Here is a 23,365-nt window from a genome sequence, read left to right on the forward strand (position 1 = left end):
GAAAGATCAAATTGGGATAATATTCCTAAGATCGATTGGTTCTAGTTTTGGTTTGGTGGTGGCTATTGATTCGGTTGGTGGCTCTGATGATGGTCAATCTTTTGTTAGAGTTCAAGTTATGTATCCTATTAAAACGAAGATGATCAGTGAATATGTTATCAAAATCAAGGATAACAAGTTCATTAAGATTTATTTTGAATACGAGAGGCTTCTGGTTTTCTGCTACTGTTGTGGTCTTATTGGTCATTACTATAGAGAATGCAGTGATTTCATTCATCATCATATGTTCTTTTCACAAGGTGTTAAGAAACCTAATGTCATAACTATCCTACCGTTCAATAAGTTTCTTAGAGCACCATCTTACAAGTTTGGTATTGGTATTCAATCCAGGAAAACTTTGGTATGGAATCCGAAATTTGATAAAGTCATTCCTACGGAAGGTATCTCTATTTTGCAATCAGATGAGCAAGCTCCTATCCCTGCGAAAATTTCTGAAGTTTTGGTGACGCGATGGATAGTTTAATGGAAGATCCTCCATCTGTTATTCTTAACAGCAACGGAGAAACAGCGGTTTTATAGCTTGATCCTCAGTGTGAGGACCTTTTCTCTGATGGGTTTCCAAGTAGCAGTCATGTAGCTACCCCTGGACCACTCTTGGAGGAAATATGTTCTAGACCCTCTCCTAAATTTTTGGTCCAAACTTCTATTGATATGGACATTGGTCTTCACACAGGTATAATAGACAATGGGCTTTCAGAAGTCTCAAGTCTAAAGATTTCAACAGATATGGATATGGGGCTCCCCCTTGTTGCAGATCTAGGTTCTTTAAAATCTCTTATGGATATCAAGGTATATTCACCATCTTCAGACCCAAAGCCTATTTCTATGGATTTTGTTTTTTCTAGTAAGTCCAAGCCCACTCCTTCTCAAAGTTCGAAACAACTTCTCCCCTTTCAGCTTATTATAAGTCCAAAAGCTAGAAAGTGTCCAATATCTCAACCCAAGCATCGTATCAGTAAGAATTCAAAACTTCATAAACTTGCTCCCCTGCTTTCTAATCCCATGCTCCGGTCCCCTTTAAAAGGAAAGTGGTCAGAAAATCTTGAGAATATTCTAAATTTTGGTCGCTTCTAGGAAGCTAGCATGTGTTTTTCAAGACTATTTCGAGAGTTGAGAGCTTTTCTTCTCTCAAGAATATGAATCTAAAAGTAGCAATTTGGAGACTTCCTAAGCATGCTTTGATATTTCCCAAGAGACACAACACTTCTCTCTCTCAAACAGGTTATTGTTTCCATTAAAGATATTCCTTTCTGATCATAGAAGCTCTAAGAGATCAAAAATGGTGAATAGTTCATAATCCTCTCCGGGGAAGAGGTCCAACAAGGTTATTTCATCTTCTGTGGATCATGTCTCCTCCTCTGGGGAAAGAGAAACCGAAATGATAAGAAAAGAACAAGGAAGTCAGTTCAAAAGGTATTCTGGAACTCTCTAAAGACTCTACTACTGGTGAGAGGATAAAAAGGAAATCTTATGGTTTTCATGAGGAGGAAGATGTGGGTAGAGGTAAAAGAGCTAGGACTCAATATTTTCAGGGAGGAAAGTTAGAACCTACGGAATATCTTGATCCTCTCAGCAAGTCATCATCTGATAATTCTTCATTACAAAGAAATATGATCTCTGATTATGAACAAGACTCAAGTAATCCAAGCTACATTTTTTATGGAGAGAAAAATCCTTTCTTTCTTCTGGTTCTGATACTAAAAGCTCTAGTTTTCATGGTTCTACTTCAAGTTCAACTGATTCTAAAGGCTCTTCAAGCTCTGATGGTTCTTCGATCTGGTGATGATAAGATTGTTAGTTCTACAGAATTTCCAAGCTCTCATAGTCTCTCTGATGCTGATAAGTCTGTTAGCTTTGGAGTCCTTTTATCTGATGCTGATTCTGATGGTTTCAACAATACCTCTGGATATTCTTCTGATTCATCATCTTTTTCTAGTGGACTTTCTTATTATAGGAAGCTTTCTACTTCATCTTCTTTTGTTCCTTATGATTCTGCTAGCCATATCAAAGAAAGGTTCACGGTGATTGACCCATTTCGGTCACCTCTTGAGCCATGACGATAACCGCACTGAATTGTCGGGGAATAGGTTTGACCTCGATAATAGTATCTCTTAAGAACCCGATTATGGTTTCAGATCCCGATATTCTTTGTTTGCCCGAAACCAAGGCCACTGTTAAGAAAATGGAGTTAGTTAGTAAGCATATTAAGTATGGAAGTAAATGTATAGTGCCTGCAGCTGGTCTTAGTAGAGGATTGGCTATTTTTTTAGAAAGAAAACATTCAACTGGAATTTTAGGAGCTACACCTAACCATATCACAGGTAAACTCTCAAATTATTTCTCGAATTTTGATTGGTTCTTCTCTTTTATATATGGTGAGCATATCTCCTATAAGAGGAAGAGGGTCTGGGATAAATTACATGAGATGTCCTTACTCATTCCTGGCCCTTGGGTCCTCTTTGGTGACTTTAATTTTATATCTTCTCCTTTAGAGAAATTTGGTGGTAATGGTACTCAGTATAGAAGCATGAATTCTTTTAATGATTTTATTGATAACCTAGGTCTAGTTGATCTGGGTTTCAAAGGATCAAGGTTTACTTGGTCGAATAAAAGATTATTTGGGGATCATATCCTAAAAAGATTGGATAGAACTTTTGCCACCACAGATTGGCTTGAACTTTTCCCATACTCTCTCATCCAAAATATTTATATCCCCTCATCTGACCACTTTTTCCTTTCAATAAATCTTAATAACTCCCTTTAAAAAACCAAAAAAACCTTTTAGATTCTTTGAAATGTGGACTAAAGAGTCCTCTTGTAAAGATGTTATTGCAATGGCTTGGGATGATACTTCTAGTGGGGACTATTCTGGTGCCCCTGCTCTGTCTATTCATAATAAATTAAAAAATACAAGCAAAAAGCTGAGGAAATGGAATGTTGAGGTCTTTAGGGATGTTTCTCTTAAAATCAAGACAGTTAGAAGGGAGTTGGATAATATTCTCTCTAAAGATATGGATGTAGCATAACACTATTACAAGTTCTTATCTCTTCAAGAAGAACTGGAGGATTTACTTGATAAGGTAGCAAGCTTTTGGAAGCAAAAAGCAACCACAAATTGGGTTAAGGATGCAGGAAGAAATGTTATATTTTTTTCATTTATCTACTATCTATAGAAGAAGGAAAAATAGTATTGAAAAGCTCAGAAATGACAATGGTGGTTGGGACTCAGATAAAATAGAGGTTGGACTCAATATCAATTCTTATTTCAAGAATATCTTCACATCTGAAGAACCTCCCACCAACCCAGATATCTTAAATATTTTTTATCCATATATTACTCCCAATGAATATATCTTGCTCACTAGGGTTCCTTTTAATGCTGAGATCTAGGCTACCATTAAAAGTATGGGTGCCCTTAAAGCTCCTGGTCCTGATGGATTCCAAGGTATTTTTTACCAAAATTATTGGGACACTATCCACCTGGAGATTTCTAAAGCAGTCAAAGTTTTCTTCACCTTCTCTAAGTTAGCTCCTTGTCTAAATGAGACTTTTATTACTCTTATCCCCAAAACTTCTAATCCTTAGTACATCACCAAATTCACTCCATTAGTCTTTGCAATTTTTCCTATAAGATTATCTCAAAGATCATGGCCACTAAACTTAAACCCTCCTTCATAAATTTATCTCTCCACTTCAAGGTGCATTTGTCAAAGGCATCTATTGGAGATAACATTGAGCTTGCAAGTGAAGTTTTGTATAATATGAGAAAGATGAAAAGCAAAAGCAAGGCTAGATGGCCATAAAGTTGGATATGGCAAAAGCTTTTTGACAGGGATAAGTGGTGCTTTGTTGATCAAATTCTGGAAAAACTTGGGTTTTCTGCCAAATGGAGAAAAATGATTCAATAATGTCTTAGCACTGTTTCTTATAATGTTCTGCTAAATGGATCTCCCTTTGATAAAGTGTATCCTGATAGAGGTATCAGGCAAGGAGATCTTCTATCTTCATACCTCTTCATCACTGTTGCAGAAGCTCTATTTAGACTTATTGCGCAAGCTGAAGGATCAAACTCTATCTCTAGTATCAAAATTAGGAGAAGGTCCCATGGCATCAGTCATCTTTTCTATGCTGATGATTTTATTGTCTTCTGCAAAGCTGATTCATAACAATCTGATTGTATGATGGACCTTATCAAAACTTATTGTGAAGCTTCTGGGCAAGCAGTTAATTTTGAAAAGTCAAGAGCCTTTTTCAGTGGGAATGTTCCTATACACACCCAGAAAAGTATCATGAAAAAATGGAAGATGAGAATTTTTTATGAGAAGGAAGTTTATCTGAGAGTTCCTATCCTGCTAGGTAAAAAGAAGGCTTAATTACAGAAATATCAACATACAATTTTTTTTAACAAACCGTATTAATATACTATGCCCGATTTCACAAAAATAGCAATCTGTCAGTTAAGTGATGATGTGTCCGTTAAATGATGATCTGTCCGTCAATTAAGTGATGATGTGTCCGTTAAATGATGATGTGTCTATCAGTTTAGGTCCTATTAACACCAGATCAACATACAATTTTTTAACAAACGTATCAATATCATTGCCCGATTTCATTAAAATAGCAATCTGTTAGACCCGCCGGTTAAGTGATGATGTGTCCGCTCACTTAACCGATGGGTGCTAACAAATTGCTATTTTTTGTGAAATCGGGCATATTACGCTGATATGTTTGTTAAAAAAATTGTATATTGATACAAGTGTTAAGAAGGACCTAAGCACGCTGCATATTTCGTAATTAAACCTAAAAAGAAAAGTGAGGACTTTGAATATCTTGTGCGTAAGATATAAAGGAAAATCACAGCTGGAAGGCCAAAGTCTTATCACTCTCTGGTAGAACTACCCTTATTAAATCATTTGCCCAAGCAATGCCTATATATGCCATGAGTACTTATCTTCTTCCTTGTAAGATCACTGATAAGTTAGATCAACTCAATAGGAATTTCTTGTGGAATGGTTCCTCAAGCCTCTCATTCCTACCACTATACTATCATTTGGGACAAATTATGTAGAAGTAAATCCAATAGAGGTTTAGGCTTTAGGAAAGCTAGAGATATGAATCAAGCTCTTTTTAGCAAACACTGCTGGAGGATGATGAAGGATGAGCTTTCCGAATGGGCTCTGCTCTTCAAAAAAACTTATCCTAAATGGCAACAAATGATTAATATGAAGACCCTTCCTAGGGACATTTCTTACTTCTTTAGAGGAATCATCATAACTATGAAAGAGATCAAAGGGGGTTTTCTATGGAATATTGGAGCCGGCTCTTCCATTTCTATCTATAATGATCCCTGGCTCACCTTTCTGGGTACACCTATCATCCTCAAAGACCTTCTTGACCTTGGCCCATAGCTTCTTTCCTTCAAGGTTAACTCTCTCTTTTCCCCAATTCTTCTCTCCTTGAATCAAAATAGATTGGGGAGAATTATTTCCCTTTCAAATTATCCAATGCATCACCAGAATCCAAATCAGGCCCTCAGGCTTCCCTTATCAAATCATTTGGCCTCATGCAAAGAATGGTGGCCTCTCTGTAAAATTAGCATACTTGTTCCTAACCAATTAAGCAAAAAAACATATCCTTCTCCTCCTCTTTCAATCCCTTCTGTGTGAAAAAGTTATGGAAGCTTAATCTAGATGCTGCCACTCAGCTGTTTATCTGGAAACTTTACATGGGTGGTCTTCCTACTGGGGATGTCCTACATAAGTTCAAATTCAAAAGAGATTTTTCTTGCTCCTTCTGTCAAAGATGTATTGAAACTGCTGCACATGTTTTTTTTCTCTTGTAAATGGGTTAAGATGATGTGGAATGTCTCAAATGCCATGCTAGATATTAATGCTCTTTCTGGGGGGGGTGTTAAAGATTGGTTAAATCAGTTCATCTGCTGGTGCTCATCTAAGAATAAAGATATAAACAGAAGAGGATACTTTTGCCTTCATCTTTTATATGAACTATGGCTGGCTAGGATGGAGTTTAAGCCTATCAACTTGAAGTTCATTCTGAACTTTTCTGATCTGAAAAGAGAAAGAAATCTCTCTGCTTTTCTTTCTTTATCTTATACCGCACGGCCTTTATCTTTCAATCTTAACTCTTGGTCTCCACCCTCTCCTCCATGGATTAAAGTTAATTTTGATGCCACTTTTGACAGATCCCATTATAGTGCGGTTGCAGGTGCTGTTGCTTGAGATTCTAAGGGGATTATTCTTGGAGCTGTCATTAGGAGATTCTCTGATAGTGATCCTGAACAAGCTGAGGCTATAGGAGCTAAAGAAACAGTCCTTTTCGCTTTAAGACTAAATCTATCCCCTGTGACTTTGGAAGGATACTGTCAATCCCTAATATCAGCTTTCAAAGCTTGTAATAGATCTCTACTAGGGTGGAACTCCTTTTCTGTTTTTTAGTATGTCTCTGTCTTAGTTACAGGTCTTGAGAAACATGTTTTTGCTTGAGTTAGTCGTACTGGGAATGGTTTAGCACATGGACTGGCATCTTGGGCTTCAAAACAAATTCCTAGTAGGCACTCCCATGTAACCTTGAGTATGTAAACTCTATTTTTAGCATTCAAGTATAATATGGTAATGGCTCTCCAGAGCAGAGTATGTAGCCATGTAGCTGCTGAAGTTGGTGCGATGCTGGTTAGGAAGGAAAGAATCAACTTTGTAGACTAAAAGGAGATGGCCATATGGTGATTCAAGCCTTACAAGATCCTGAGAAAGCTTGTTGGAGGATGCTCAGTGTTGTTAATGCTACTATCCGGGGGGGGGGGCTGCAGCACACCCAATTTTTCCATCGAAAAAAAAAATACTAATTATAATAGTTATAATAGTATATAATTCACCCAAAAAAAAATATTTGTAGTGTATATTAGTTGTAGCATCCCCCTTTGAGTGGCAATCCTGGATCAGCCCCTGCTACTATCAGTATCTTAGATAGTTGTTCTCCATGAAGTTTTAATTGGATCCCAAGAAACCTTAATGGAAAGGCTCATGAATTAGCCATTTGGGCTAGCAAACACATGGCCATGAGTGCGATAAAGAGTTGGGTTTTGAATATATAAATTTAGGCTCAAACACATAAATTGACCAATAATTTCGGTTTTAGGCATGGTTGACCAATAATTACGGTTTTAGGACAAAAACGGGCTGATATCAACATCTATCACTAATAATTTTGCTATAACGACATTTTCAGGCTGACATCAACAAATTATTTTTTATTAATACCAATTATGACATTTTTCTCCATCCAACAAAAAAAACTCAAACTAGAAACTTGTAAAATACTTTTGAGATCTAATTGTTTCTATCTTTGAACTAGTTGATTTGTGTGTTGTAAACTTATGATTAGTGATTTAAGATATGAGAAAACATTTATCTTCTTCTCTATCTAACAAAAAAAAACTCCAACTATAAACTTATAAAAAAATGTGAGATCTAGTTGTTTCCATCTTTGAGTGAGTTGATTTGTGTGTTGTGATTAATGTTTTAAGCTATAAGAAAACATCTTATTCTCTCACGACAAACACTCTTCTCATTTTTCAATTCTAGATTATTGATAATGGAAAAATAATTGGGTCGATTTCGACACCGATTAGATAAACAATTGAATTTCTTTTTCAAATCTTTGAATCTTGTGTTAATCAATTGTGTGATTTATCTCGATTTCGATATTATTATCATCGATGATATTTTTAAATTTGGAATAGTAATCTAATACACATGCAAATATCAATATGCAAACACCATTATGCATGTATACCAACATGCAAACACTATATATGTGTATATATGTGCATAACAAACATGCAAACACTACTATGTATGTGTATACCACATATGCACACACCATTATGCATGTGTGTAACAAACATGTAAACACTACTACAGTCCTACCACACATGCACACACCAATATGCATGTGTTCAACAAACATGCAAACACCACTATGTATGTGTACAACATGAAATAAATTAAAATTTTCATGTTAGTCCTAACATAAAATGTGAGTATGCTTGAAAAGTCACGTCGGAGTTTTTCCCAATAGCCACAACATTTTGATTTTGATTTAACTAATAAATACTTAAATAAAGATAATATCATCTTTCAGCCGTGATCAACCCGGTTTGTCCTAGGGCCTTAATTATTTGCTGAACCAAACTAGAAGAGAAATTAAAACGCAATTTTGTCCTACTGCCCGTTTTCTGATTTTGAGTGCCCGTTTTCTGGTTTTGAGTATTGATAGTAGAATCTATGATTTTAATTAATACATGTTATTTAACAAAAAATAATTAAAATAATAAATACTACACTCCCACTCTTTGAAGTAGAGTTGGAAACAACTGAAGAAGATTGCCAGATTTCCAAATCATGAATTTGAAAACCAAAACCAAAAACAAAAAGGCTTTTGCAATGCTTCCATAAGATTACGACAATCAACAGGATGATGGCAACGATGATTACTGAATGAATTGATGAAGGCATGGATGCTGATGAAGCACACAAAGTCGCTGAGACAACACCCAAAACGACGAGCTCTTGTATTACATCATTTACCAACTTTTGTTTTACTAAAATTTTTCACAGCATTGCTGACAGCAAACTCCTCAGCAAGCTGCAGTATTGCACAAGGGCAACAGTTCCTAAACTTCCTCTTTTAGGCAAGATATCATCTTAAAAGCCTTCATTCTTATACTGATGTGTAATTTAATTATTAGTACGACTGAATTTTTCTGCATATTAAGAATACCTTATACTAAAACAGGGAGAACAAAAAAAGCACAGAGATTGTTGCATGATTTATTCCAATGACACTCCATTTTGGGAGCACACTAAGCAATAAGCACCAAAACTTCGAGGATCCAAACTGTAATGGAACAAAAATCTTGAGTAAGATTCTAAGCACTACACAAACCTCAAGTGTATCAATGAGGTTCCCACTCGAAGTGTACTAATGACAACGCAGAATTGTGCAATGAAGGCATAAATGAAACTGACAAAACTAACTCCACCAACATACTGAGGTGGCTTTCTATGATATAATCATCTGAAGAAAATGAATGGCCTATGGGGGCCACAAGAAACAACAATATGTATATATATTATTTTGCAAGTCCATTAAAACTTATGTTCCTCCTCACCGGGCGGGGGGTCTCTATCAGAACTTGCTTCGTTCAATAAATCAACAAATGTACTGTACAACGCTAGCCAGATATGTCCTCCTAGCTTTCTAAAAAGGACATCAGCTCCACGTATGGTGACTCGAACCAAGCAGGGTCCAAATATTGTGCATTTTCTGAATCAAGGCAAATTCATATAACAACAAAACTCCCCCGAGTTCCCTGTACAAAACTAATTGAATCCTTATCTTGCCTTCCTATATTAAAGAAGGGAAAGGGGGACAGTACTGACCTGATGAGATGATATATCAAACGATTAAGGGAATAATGGAAGATCAGTCACCAAAATAACTTAGAGTTCCACTTCATGGAGGTCATCTGCAAAACTGCTACCATTCATCGGCATCTGCGTCGCTGAAGGGTTAGAAGGCATCAAAGATGAGGACACCCCCAACGCCTCTCCTAGAGGTTTTATTTCATTAACCTTAGGAGGACTGAAAGCATCAGTAACGCTTCCACTCCATGATGCAGTTCTTCGTGAGGTTCCATTATCCATTACTCCCATTCCCTTGCCCCTAGTGGGAGTTATGTTATTCATGCTTGGGAAACGTTGCATGGATGACGATGATGGTGCTGGCGCTGGTGCTGGTGGAGACGCGAATGAATCCTTTGACATGAGCATTGATAAGTCTTGTTGAGAAGAAGCAACTTCTTGCATTCTTCCCCCTATTGCATCTGGTGTTTCTTCAACCAAGGATGTGGGGGTAGGGATAAAAAATTTTGCGTTGGCACCACCTCCAGGTTTTGTAGGCGCAATAGAAGGCGAAGAAAAGCCCACATGGGATCCAGTACCCTGGTTAAAGGTGTCGACGTACCTGTTGAAAGTCCAGACAGAGGGTTCTTGTCAAGTTCAAACCACAAAAAAAACTCAGAAAGCCACATTAATCTTCAGAAGAAAAGTACAATATATTGTATTGACTGTTGACAACAATATATAAGTTTGCCATCCAACAACAATAGAAATGCAATGAACTAGATATTGACTTAAATAAGAAAATATTTGTGAATGGCGACAATTTTAAACCCTCCAAACGATTTTAAAATTTAAATGGCTATAATCACATTTTGTTATTTACTTTATTGCGGAACCTCCGTTCTAGGATGAACATCACCCAACTTTAGCTTGTGGGGAAAGAGTAAATCTTGCCACAAAAGATTGCCGTGGTCAATTAGTCCAGTACCTCCAATTATTTGAAAGATATTAACATAATTTTTCAGAAATAATTGATAGCTATATACAGCTAGGTATACAAACAGTATATCTGGAACCTACTACTGTCATTTACCTTGATCGAACGCCCATCCGTCCACGTGCTGAGAATTGATTTGAGCTTGGAGGTATGGGTGGGATCCCTGAACTACGCTCAGAGGAAGGTGGGCTCTTCATTTCAGCTCCTCCATTGGCAGGTGAGCTGTCACCTTTAAATGCATTATTTATATTATAATCTAACCCTCCATTCTGAAATGCTGCACCTGTGGGTGGCGGGGGTGGAGCTACTTCTTCGGCAGGAGGTTCAGCACCTCTCTCTACCCAACTCTTGCGCTTTTCATCAAAATAGAAATTATTCTTTTCACCCAATTTAGCCTTTTCGAGCAATGAGGCAGATAGACCAAAGATTAGTCAGCCAGTCCAAGGAGACTAACAATAAAAGTTACCAAAGTATTAAGGTAGAAACAAGTACAGAAAAACCACCTGACGATCTTGTCGCCTTGCAACCCACCCCACGGTCTTTTGGAAGATCTGCGAGCCAATTCGGCCAAAGCGAGATGGTCCTCCTAGGTCTGATGCTTTTCCTTGGGTGTGAGATGAGGATGCTTCACTAGATGAATCAACCTAGAACTAAGCAGAGTAAGTAGACAAATCTAACGAAAAGGTAAAGAAGCATATATCTGTCAGCATACATTCCATTTGAGAATTTCACTTCATATGTAATCGCAAATAGTTTAGTCGTCATTAAAAGAAACAAAAAAAAAAGATTCATTGTTGTAACACCTTAGATATGTTATATAACTTTCTTGATTATCTATGTGAGCAGGATACTAGTTGTCCATCAGTTACTAGTTAAACCAAAGACGGGACCAGGAAGCTAAATTTGAGGGAGCAAGACCATGAAGGGGCAGTTTTGAAAAGCTTATGGAGGGGCAAAGCCTTGTAGTTTCAGAATATCAGTATATCTTATACTGATAATCATGTAGCATAAGAGGTTTTGCACTCTGTCCTCAAGTAAAACATTCCAATAGAAAATTTAGCTGCATTAAAGACCACTTTGTTCTGCTCATGGTACTCCAAGGAGATCTAACAAAAGAGGTCCAATTAGTTTACTGATGTGTGTTAGTTCAGAAACTCTTCTGCTGTGAATCTACCAAAATTTAATTCTAACCAAAAGGAACAATTTATGTCCCAAATCTTCTTGTTCTACATCGGTATGGTTCAGAACTTTTTATTTTTCATTTTAAATATAAATCAGTATGGTCCAGGAAATGGTTCAGAATGTCTTAAATTATAGTTCATGTTCACTGGGATATGTATACTATCAACAATGGGAGGACAACTGGTAAAAATAGCAATCATCCTCACCAAAGATCAGCCTTCATATTGTTGTTGGAGAATATACTCCTGAAACAATGAAGTGGTCCACATGCAGGCAAATATGACATCACAGAAGCAGTTATTTGAAAAATTAGAGTATTGTGGAAGGAGAATCCATACTCTAGGGCTTCTACCAAAATCGGGCTCTGAAATGCTTCTATTATGCATATTTGTTCTACTTCCACCACCGGTCCATGCACTTATGGGATCCATTGATTCTGAAGGCATTAACGACTGCATGGCCATTGTTGACTGGCTATTCGCTACTCTTTGCCCGACTGGATGGTTATCATGCTCGTTACCATTGCCTGCTGGCACAGGTGGTGGGGGTCCAATCATGCGGTGTATAGATCTATCGAGAAATGGAAGCAACTTCCCCACAAATTTTCCGGCGCCTAAGTTTGTGCCAAATCCACTCTGTAAATGTGAAGTTCGAACAAAAACTATGTAAATCAATTGATTATCAATATGATGAAAAGTCAAAGCTGGATGCTTGGGAATACCTGCTGGTGTATCCTTATACGATCCTCGAGAGACGACGCCAATTGTTTCCATGCATCCACCTCAGGTGCTCGACCAGTTTTGAGAGACTTCAATATTGCCTGACAATACCTGAGCTGACATACCATGTCAATATATCTGATGTGAATGTCACAAACAAGCAGCCAAAGAAACAATTTACTTACTTCAATGAGTCAGAAAGTTTCCCCACTTCAGCCAACATGTAGGCATAAATGAGCTTATATGGTTGAAATGGTAACAGGACAGACTGAGAATTTCCAAGTACCATCGAATATTCATAAAATTCTGTCCTCTGCGCAAACATTACTCAAGCAAGTTAGCTGCAACCTCAACAAGAACCCAACTTAAAACACACACAAACATAAATAACTATATACTAAAGGATTTCACTAATAGAATATGCATATAGCTATTAAATCTGCTGCTAGTACTTTTCTTTGGCTAAGCTCCAGCTAAAAGAAAATGGTAAAACCTAAGCCTTCTAAACATGCTATTTCCAGCTGCCGAATCAATTTAAGCACGATGGCAACATGTCGTTCTTGATTTCCCTGCAGATTATGCTGAGCCAATCAACTTCTCATCAGCACAGTCTGTAATCAACAATCCTCTCTTAAATACATCCTTGATACCATGGGGGTTTTCCCCGAGGCACAATATACGAAGTAAAGAATATCTCCATACTTCAGGTGAAATGGAATTACTAATATAATATTGAAAGATGCAAGGCTGTTCTCTTCAAATTATCCACAGTTTTTATTCTTGTATATAGACTACCCCCAAAATATATTATACTCCAAATCCACTTGAAGATGCTTAAGATGAAGAATTTGCAGACATTATCTCCATTCTGATGCTGAATTGGATCAGCCACATCAAGTCGTAAACCCAAAAATCACCTAAACCCCAGAAAAGAGTATAATAACTACTTCTATGAATGAAAAGGAACTATACTTCTTTAGAGGCCATGATGGAAATAAACATGTTGATCCACTATGCTCTATTATGGTATGATTTACATAAGTTGGGCTTAATGACTTAATGTATATAATGATGTAGAGAAACAATGTGCTATATCACAGGGGAGGAAGTACATAATTATTAATCTTATCAATATTATATCATGTCAGTAGGGCATATTTAATGAGACAAGCACCCAGCCAATGTATCCTAAGGAAGACGGATTAAACTTTTGCACAAAAGGACAATAGACAAGCTCAAAGAAGCGAAATACCTGGATGGCCTCAGGGCTAGCATAAGTTCGGGAAAATTTTATATGGTCCGCACCAATGAGACAGAGTCTTGCACTATCAGAACAGGCCTCAAAGTTTGCTTCTGCAATGAGATAGCACATGTGCGCAGCAGTAATCTGAAACAAATTTAATGGCAAAGACGGCAAGTTGATGTCATCTATGTACAAGTATAAAGTTTAGTAAAACGATACAAATAGATACTGTAAGAGGGTATTATTTTTAGTTATTTTGTGTTTACTTGGGTTTTATGTGTATCTGGGCCTCACGTTTATATAAGTGAGCCCACTAGGGTTTGTTACTAATATAAATATGAGAGATGAGAACTAGCTTAGTCTTATTCTCACAACTTCATTTCTCTAAACTACTATTTTAACTGATACATCTATCTTTATACCTGTATATGAAGGTAGAAGTCTCTCTCATATATATATCTATACATGCACACAAGGTCCTTTGAGGAACCTACAAGATGACTCAAAGGCTGATTTTTTTGTGGATTTAAGCTTCCCGCCATAGAGAACATCCACACAAAAGTTGGTTCGTTTCGACATCTCTAACCTTTTTAAAAAAATGTGGCCGCTTTCAAAACTCTTTTTTAATAAGTAATAAATGTCAAAACGAGCTGCACTTTTGTGTGGATGCTCTCAGTGGTAGAAAGCTCCCAAAAATCAGAAACTAAATCATCTTTTAGGTTCACTGAAGGACCTTGTATAAACAGTCCTGTGCGGATAGATCCCACCCCATACACATATATTTGGACCAGTGAATAAATTATAAAGTTGAACACAGCTTCTGGCAAGGCTAGACATATGCGATTGAGCTGATATTTGTTTTTCCTGTAAAGTATATTTTCATGGTGAGGAGATTATATCCACCAAAAATCAGCCCCTAACTCATTGTGCAGGTCCACTTTTGGGTAAGAAAATCAATCCGGAATGTCATTTAGGAATCTCCAAATAGCAGGCCAGGGCTACATTGACAGCCCCAAATGACACCCCAATAGAAACGTGCATTTCCACTAAGACTTAATGGCTTATTTTTGGTGGAGTGGCCCCTCTAATATTGTTGATCGTGTCCACTAAAAATCAGCTCATTCCGATATCTCTAGCTTTGTCAAATGTGTTTTACAAAACTGAAAAAATATAGACAGCTAAAAAATTTGCAAACTTAAACACAACTTTTGACAATGTTACACATTGAAATGAGCTAATTTTTGTAAAGATGATATCCATAGCAAGGAGATCATATCTACCACAAAAGGCAATCATTAAGTCATAGCGGAAGTGCAGTTTTTGGTAGGGGTGTCATTTCGGGGTGTCAACATAGCCCAGCCCTGGTGCACCTATGCACCGGATCCTTAAAAAAGATACTTCAATCAATTTTCTTTGCCTAACATCAATATCCTACCCGTCATGGGTCCTACATTCCTACATGAGTACCCATTTTGATACACCCGTTTTAATAGGCCCATTTAAGAGTTATGTTTGATTTAAAGTGTCAAGTTGCTTTTGGAACTCCCGTGCTGTTTTTGATTTAGAAGTCCGAGTTGTTATTACTCGTATTTAGAAGTGTCAAGTTGCTTTTAGAACTCCCGTTTTAATAGGAGATGACGTGTATTTATAAGAAAATTATATTTGCTCCTTCGTTGCGAAATTTAATTATAATGTGTGTGTGTGTGTGAATTAAGGGCTAAATTTTATGTGGATATGATCTTCTAAATGGTGCGATACTATGGTTTGGCCATTTTTAGTGAGGTAATAGGGTTCATCCCGTTAACCGTGAGTCACGCCTTTTTTTTTGCTAAGGAATGAGTCACGCCTTGACTGAATGACTCATTGGTATTTCTTCAATGCCTAAGTGCCCACATCGCACATGATTCACTTAAACCCATTAAGTTCAAGGGATATGTGTCGTTATCTTGACCATCAAGATGGTAAAAATCTAGCAGTGGATCTTTTGAACAGTAGTCAAAATTAAATGCCAACTTCACATCTAAACCACTAAAATGTTATCATCTATTGGATAACTTAAAAACATTGTACCATCCATTTTCTTCCTTGTTTGCCAAGCCCATGGTCCTCATGGTTGCAATCTAATTTTGCAGCAATGGTGTCTTCCAACAATTAAATCACCCAAAGGCACATAAGTTATTTGGAAAGAAAATTTTGATTTTGTAAAAGTTGGTAATAGATGTGGGTATGACTCGGTGTTTAAAATGTGGACTGCTTTGAATTAGAACAAATTAAACTTCGGAGGTCATTGAAACATTCTATTGGAATATATTATGCAATATGTGCTATCTCAACACATTCAAATTTCCACCTTAACCTAAAGCACACATACCAAACTTCTTGGACTTTGAAGGTCCTAGGAAAAAAATTAGGGGTGTGTGATGATGACGTGTCATTTTTTCTTTCATTTCAGTGAGTCACGTGAGTTGCGTGTGCAGAGGTACTATAGCCTTTCTAAAAGTTTCAAAGATTGAACTGGAAGTCAATTCACAGTCAATGCAATTAACTCGCAGTCAAGGGAGCAAACAATTACATTAGTCACAGGGATCAAAGACTTTAAAAGAACATAAACAAGCAAACAAAAAAAGACAGGAGAGGTATAAATAACCAACTATTCAAACACACCTGGCCTGTATGCTTCCATAGGAAGTCTCCGAGAGTAAAAAGTACACGCTCGTCATCTCTCGTTCTGTTTGCAGTTATGGTGGCCAAATTCTCTTCCCAATCATCGACCACTGAACTGGGACCAACCTGTACAACAAAAATAAGTAAGAACTATTCTTCGTTCATATTAATTAACAAAAAAGTCTAGAAAGCAAAGTCTGGTGAGTCAGGTGCTGGAAGTCATTATCATGTTTTACAGAAAAAGGTATGGAGCCAAAGAATGTCATACCACCAAATTTTCTACACATTCACAAAAATAATGAGGCTTCCAGACAATAACAGCATAGCCATATAAGTTTAACCAACGGAAGTGGCAACCAAGCAAACAAATGAAAGCCCGGTCAAACACTAGTACAAAGTGTGAAAAAGGCTGATCAGGATAAACTTTAAACAGAAAGGCACACACTCAATTGAGCTGAATTGGTACAACAGATCGATACAACAGTGTCAAAACACAACAAAATTATGCTTTAACTATAACCTGTGCATGACTTTGAGACATATTTACAGCACCAGGTGAGCCAGTAAAATTGCTTCTGTCACCAGAAAAGACGTCCTCTTGATATCCTGCCATGACCAGGCTTAATGTCTTCAAAGGTGATCCAGCTACCAACATTCGATGAGCCATTTGTCTGGCGGTATCGATAAAGAACTGCACAGATTCAAAGGGAAACCAAAAAAAATTAATTAATTAATTAATAAATAAATAAATCAGAAAAGTCAAGAAGATTGAAACAAGTCCTACATTACTTGCCATCCATTTATAGCAGCATATGGATAAAATCAGAATGAAATCACTTCAAACATGAGAAATTATAGGAATTACAAAAAATCACACTAAGGCTGACCTGAGTACCAAGATCTGCAGCAAGTTGAAATGCGAAGCCCCAGAACTGACCTTCTTGAGCACACTGAAGGGCCTCCAATCGTTTTCCAGAAACAATAAGATTCTGTACCTCAGCAGCAGTTGCCTGTCAAATGCATTACGCTATCAGACACAAAAAGTTTAGCTGCAAACTGAAGCAAGTTAGCCATCAAGTAATCACCTACCAGCAGTTGTGCCTCGGAAGGCACATTTTGCAAGCAACGAGGAATGGCACCATAACCACTCAATTGAGTAACATTCTTTCTGGCTGATGCAAAAAGCCGTGCCACTGCAATTTCTGGTCGATCATTTTCCTATTAAGATAGCAATGGAACAAATATGAAAAACCCAAACTGTAAAACAGCTATTGAATGCTTGAGATATCAGATATCAATGTATTAATGAATGGCCTTATGTAAACTTGGTAGTATACCAACTCCATATAAAAAAAGTTTGCAATATGAGAAGGGGGAGTTCAAGGAGTGGACACTAGGGTGTTAGCGAGACTTGGCAATGTAAAGCCCATAGGAATGACGACCCTTTAAGGATGGAGAGGGGAAGTATCAAACTGTATTATCTTCCTAATATGGAACGGCAGTCCATCCTACTTCCCTAATGATCCTATGGTGTTTATTTGAACTTGTAACATGGAGCAGTTTGTGACAACACATAGCACAATATATCGCTCCAAAGTCCGGACAAGTTGATCTTACTGTGATGATCCCCATGGTGGAGTAGAGAGGATGCTTTTCAAAGCTCAAAAAGTCACGACTTTATATCTCTAAGTCTTGTTGAACCAAGATATAAATATTTGGAAAAAGCTCAACGAGACCTCCAACAAGACCATGCTGTCCAAAAAAAAATACTCTAGGTGAGCCAAATTTTGTCAAAAACCACAGTCATCAAGGTCAGGCTGAGGCACTGTTTCAAAGGCATAGCCTTAGTGAGCTAACCAAATTAGGCTGAAGGAATGGCTTCTTTGGCGCACTGAAAATGCGATGAGGCCTAAGTGCTGGAAGGCACAGGATGCTAGTATACTACTGGCAGTGCCTTCCACCCCTTCAAATCTGATGGCACCCTTGTGCTATTGCAATTTATGATGTTAACAAAATAACAGCAAAAAAGCTGCAGGCTACTTACCTTTTCTCTAGGTTGGTGGATCAAAGCACACTTAATTAAAGTCAACAGAAGTTGATGATGGGCCTCTTATCACACAATTGGGCCAAACTCACAAAGGACAATAGGCCCAGGGACCCACTAGTAATATATACAGCGGGACCCACACTGCCCCTAATCTAACATTTTCTATAGTTTCTTGCAAGTTTATGACGTGGACAATCCAGCTCCATCTGGGTAGTATGACAGTTAGCTTATGTGAAAGGAATTGTATATGTAAATAAAGGCAGCTGTGGCCTGTGGGTAGCCAGGAGGATAAGGCAACCTACTACTCCTAGAAAAAGAACACAAATACAAGAAAAGGAGGCTTCATTACCAAGAAGGAAAATAAATAAAAACATGGAACTCAGTTTCAGAAATCTTTGATATTCCTATACTAAGTTTTCCTTGTCCATATCGATTTCCAAGTGTAGAAGTAAATTTTTGCAAGTATAAACGTATGTATATCATTGGATAAAGCAACAAAACATCCACCAGTTACAAATTTCCTACAGAGATCATATAGAAAAACAAACAAACTTTTACAGCGAAATGAGAAAAGTGTCCGAATTCAAATACAAGATACAGAATGGTGTCCAATCGACAGTATCACCATGTATATTTTGCAATACATGACAAAAATGACAAATAAATAATTGTTAGTGAGCATAAATCCGATCAGCATTATCTATCACTAACAGTAAGAAACTTTTGAAATATATGGATGCAATTCACCTTTAGTGACGGGTCTGTACCAAAAGGAGATCGAAGTTTTCCATAATGCTGAGAAGCTATTTTGAGCAAGGATAGAAGCAACCTCATATGTTCCGCTTCTCTATAGTCCAGGTACGGAGATTCACACTTGTTGATCCTTTCATCAATCCATTTACCTACTTCTTTAGCTCCAACACTTCCACCAACCAGTGGCCCAGGATAGGATTGTTGGCATAAAGCACGAAAGTAATCAACGCCAAGACCAATTTGGGTAGCATCGTTCTTTTCATTGACGGCATCCATGATGTTGACGATGGAAATTGAGCTTCCTACAGACTCCTTCACGAAAGGAAACACCAACACTAAGGTATTTGACGGGAAAATGAACTGTGTGTGTGTGTGTGTGTGTGTGAGAGAGAGAGAGAGAGAGACTAACCTGGCTTCCATATGCTGAGCTTGAAACAAAAGAACTCGACTCTTTCATTACAATGAGCTTTCCACCAAAACCAAAACTAACCAGAGCATGAGGAGGGCGACCAGCTGAAGACCTTCCCTCATTCACATTACAAAATGGTTGCGCGGCAGTCTGAAATGGCTGAGTGGAGTGAAACCCAGATTTATGATTACCATCTAAATCATGCATGGGAAGCGTCTGCTGGCTCTGATCAAACCCAGACTGATTCAATTGCTGAATGCTGCTTTCATAAGGATGAAAACTCTTAAATCCGGTTACAACACTATTACCACCATGACTTTGATGTGTCTCTTCGTGCACAACGTTGGTTCCCATGGGATTCAACCCCACATTCTGATCTTGGAGATTGTTTAAATGATCCCTTGAACCATATACTTTCTGTATTTGCTTTGGATCAGTAAAACCAGATGCAGCATAACTGTTACCAACTGCCTCAGGATGCCACGTATGAACATTCTGCTGAGCATAGCTACCTGCAGAACCAGGCCCAAACCAACTTTTAGGAACTGGCTCAGGTTGCCACATATTCATGTTCTGCTGAGCATAGCCACCTGTGGAACCAGCCACACCATCACTCTTAGCAACTGCCTCAGGCTGCCACATCTTCACATTCTGCTGTGCATAGCCACCCATGGAACCAGCCACACCATCACTCTTAGCAACTGGCTCCGGCTGCCACATATTCATGTTCTGCTGACCATAGCTACCCATGGAACCAGACACAGCATCACTCTTAGCAACTGCCTTAGGTAGCCACATATTCATGTTCTGCTGCGCATAGCTACCAGCAGAACCACCAACAGTATCACTCTTAGCAACTGCCTCAGGTTGCCACATATTCGTGCTCTGCTGAGAATAGCTACCTGTGGAACCAGCCACAGGATCTCTCTTAGAAACTGCATCAGGTTGCCACATACTCACGTTTTGTTGAGCATAGCTACCTGTGGAACCAGCCCCAGTATCAGCCTTGGCAACTGCCTCGGGTTGCCACATATTCATGTTCTGCTTAGCATAGCCACTTGTAGAACTACTGACAGCATCAGGTTGCCACATACTCACGTTTTGTTGAGCATAGCTACCTGTGGAACCAGAAGTATCAGCCTTAGCAACTGCCTTGGGTTGCCACATATTCGCGTTCTGCTTAGCATAGCCACTTGTAGAACCAGCGATAGCATCACTATTAGCAGCTGCCTCGGGCTGCCACATCTTCACATTCTCCTGAGCATACTTATCTGCGGAACCAGCCCAGTTCCCACCTTGGTTTTGACTGCTAAGGTTTTGTGGCATGTGATTACTGACTTGTCCTTGATTATAAAGGCTATGTTCTTCAGAGGAGAAACCATTACTGGTAGTAGTTCCACTTTGAAGGTGCTGATTGTGAACTGTACTAGTTGACTGAATAGTTGGATCGTAAGATTCCAGAAGACGCCATTCTTGGGCAATTGTGTCATAGTACCAGCCAGGATACTGAGGATCAAACACCATGTGGGATGGGTAGTCGTTAACTTGTTGGCCCTGATTCCACGAAGAAACACTACTAGTTGTGCAACCCTCATCTACAGTTCCTACAACAGACTGTGCAGTTTGCTGCAAATATGAAACTTCCGATTTCTGACCCGAAACAAAATCATTGCCAACTTCCTGAACCTGCTCTGCATAACTACTCTGGGTATTTGCTGTTGCATCGTAACCTTCCACCTGAATCCACTGCCCAGTAGTTGCATCGTATCTCCATCCAGGATACTGATTCTCCCAATACTGGCTGTTATACATATCCTGCCCACTTGTTGCCTGTTCCGTTGACGCTACATTTACTTGCCCATCATGATATCGAGCAGAAACAGAAGACGACACTGAATCAGATACCACAACATTATCCTTCACAGCAGTCGTACTTTCAAAACCACCCTTCAAATTATCACCATCCCCTAAACTAGCAAAAGGATCAGCTCCACTATCCCCCAAATCTGTAAACAAATCAGAATAAGACCCTTTACGATTCTCCCCATTCTGAGCAGTCGAATCAGCATTAAACAAATTCCATTCCACTTCCTTAATACTCAAACTCTTAGATCCACTACCTCTACTGATCTCCGACGAAACAAGAGAAACACTCTCTTCCGAAACCAAAATCTCCTTCTCCGTATCATTGTTATTACCCGAAACCAAAATCACATCCTTGGATTTACTCTCCTCTTCATCCTCCGACACAATACCCACTTCATTAACCTCATCATCTATTATTATCTCCCCACTAATAGTAGGAACAACAACAGATTGTGACCCACCAACATCATCATCATCATCATCATCAACAAGTTTATCAAAAAAATCCTCATCCGTTTGATCCTCCATTTGAAATGGAGGTACTGATGACGACATCACTCAATTGCACCAAAATTAACAATTCAACCACACTAATTCAACATGCATAACAATAAAAACAATAAAAAAAAAAAATAGATCTGAAAATCAAATCCCTATAAACGAATAGAAAACGAATATATTGTGAAAATTGGAAGGAGATTCGGGGAACTTACAGGGAGGAGGAAGGTTATGACTTATGAGAGGGATCCTGGAAAAAGAGAGAGAGTGGGAAAAGAGTTTAAGAAGAGACAAGTCCTCGAATTGGTGAAAGGCCGACAGACAGATCTGGTGTTTATTTTTTTTTATTTATTATTTGGTACCGAAAACATCAGCACATCCAATCAAAAGTTCCAAACCAAATTTTAGTCTGATTTGGAGTTTTGGCTTATTTTCAACTGAGTCCTTGGATGTTTTTGGGTTTTTAGTCAAGTGCTCATTAAGTCAAGTCGGGGATGTATTTGGGATTTCGGATTATGCGGTCTTAAGGCATACTAGCTTTTGAACCCGTTCGTTATATTAAATTATTCTAAAAAAATATTAGCAATTATGTATATATGCATAGTTATGAGATCGATATGAAAATTATATTAATCACTCATTTAAATTTCTTGCATCACTCTCTATAAAAAGGAAGCACCAAACCTTGATAAAACTTATAAACTTCTTTTTGTTGTTAGGTTTAATAATAGAAGTTTGATTGAAGTTTTATGAGAATGTCAAATGTGGCGAAAATAATATTGAAGTTACTTGAATGCAAGACATTCCCAATCATACTAAAAAAATTATGATAAACACTACTTAAAATACAAAACTATATTTGTAGAGACATTTATTCCCCCTACATATAATACAAACATATTTTAGGGTTATTAGTTCAATGCATTTGCATCAAGTTTCGATTTTCCATTACTTATTCTTTTAAGGTTAGTTCAATGTGAAGACGCTCCATCTAGTTTCCAATTTTTCTCATTAATTATTTTTCGAGGTTAGTTCATCGCAATAATGCATCAAGTTTTCGATTTTTTATTAATTATTATTTGAGGTTAGTTCAGAATTGCATCCACTTTATGATTTCTCATTTGTTATTCATTAAAGTTCATTCAGTACAATTGCATCTAGTTTTCGATGTTTCATTAATTAGTCTTTTAGATTAGTTCATTGCATTTGCATCCAAGTTTCAATCTACTGTTAATTACTCTTTGAGATTAGTTCAATACATCTGCATCCAGCTTTTGATTTCTTGTTAATTATTTTTCTAGGTTAGTTCGATAGTTTACAATTTCTAGTTATTTATACTTTGAGGTCAGTGTGCACTACTAAAAAAAATGTTTTTTATGACATTTTTTAGCTATCATGAAATACATATTATGACACTTTCTGATTGAAAAACTAGCCATCATTACTGAGGGTGTCATAAAAAGTCAACCAAAATCATCATTAAATTTATGACAGTTTCATAGAAG

The 23,365-nt window shown here is 37.8% G+C and overlaps 1 protein-coding gene and 1 long non-coding RNA gene across 7 annotated transcripts; one reads left to right on the forward strand and one right to left on the reverse strand.

Moving 5' to 3' along the window:
- The first annotated feature begins 5,641 nt into the window (after positions 1-5,641).
- On the forward strand, positions 5,642-9,856 carry LOC147494588 (uncharacterized). Its single transcript, XR_015200027.1, has 2 exons — positions 5,642-5,864; positions 6,275-9,856. It is a non-coding gene; the product is annotated as an uncharacterized LOC147494588 (long non-coding RNA).
- Positions 8,878-22,229, reverse strand: LOC147494589 (protein transport protein SEC16B homolog). Of its 6 annotated transcripts, none has more exons than XR_015200024.1 (14): positions 19,497-22,213; positions 19,082-19,399; positions 17,377-17,505; positions 17,175-17,297; positions 16,808-16,978; positions 16,288-16,413; positions 13,633-13,767; positions 12,566-12,693; positions 12,383-12,491; positions 12,000-12,296; positions 10,983-11,123; positions 10,576-10,874; positions 9,522-10,104; positions 8,878-8,976 (listed from the first exon to the last, which is right to left on the reverse strand). XR_015200024.1 is itself a non-coding variant. In XM_086569067.1 (14 exons), exons 2-14 carry the CDS (start codon positions 21,915-21,917, stop codon positions 9,582-9,584), a joined length of 4,920 nt encoding a protein of 1,639 aa, XP_086425193.1. In that variant the 5' UTR covers positions 21,918-21,952; positions 22,076-22,229; the 3' UTR covers positions 9,192-9,581. The 6 variants fall into 6 exon arrangements, 2 of the variants coding, with proteins under 2 accessions (XP_086425193.1, XP_086425195.1); XR_015200026.1 differs by lacking the exon at positions 8,878-8,976 and adding an exon at positions 9,192-9,451 and having other exon boundaries at positions 10,983-11,129; positions 19,497-22,216; XR_015200025.1 differs by lacking the exon at positions 8,878-8,976 and adding an exon at positions 9,192-9,451 and having other exon boundaries at positions 19,082-19,396.
- Positions 22,230-23,365: the final 1,136 nt, after the last annotated feature.

This window comes from Coptis chinensis, chromosome 6 (assembly GCF_015680905.1).
Source record: "Coptis chinensis isolate HL-2020 chromosome 6, ASM1568090v1, whole genome shotgun sequence".
NCBI classification, from domain to species: Eukaryota; Viridiplantae; Streptophyta; class Magnoliopsida; order Ranunculales; family Ranunculaceae; genus Coptis; species Coptis chinensis.

Bases quoted from the DNA above. Each gene is read 5' to 3' on its own strand.
- LOC147494589 (XM_086569067.1), bottom strand. From the start codon at position 21,917: ATGTCGTCATCAGTACCTCCATTTCAAATGGAGGATCAAACGGATGAG. The intron at 17,506-19,081 runs GTGAATTGCATC...CTATCTTAATAG, and splicing joins GTACAGACCCGTCACTAAAG to GAAAATGATCGACCAGAAAT. The intron at 11,124-11,999 runs GTATGGATTCTC...GCTTAGTTCTAG, and splicing joins ATTTTGGTAGAAGCCCTAGA to GTTGATTCATCTAGTGAAGC.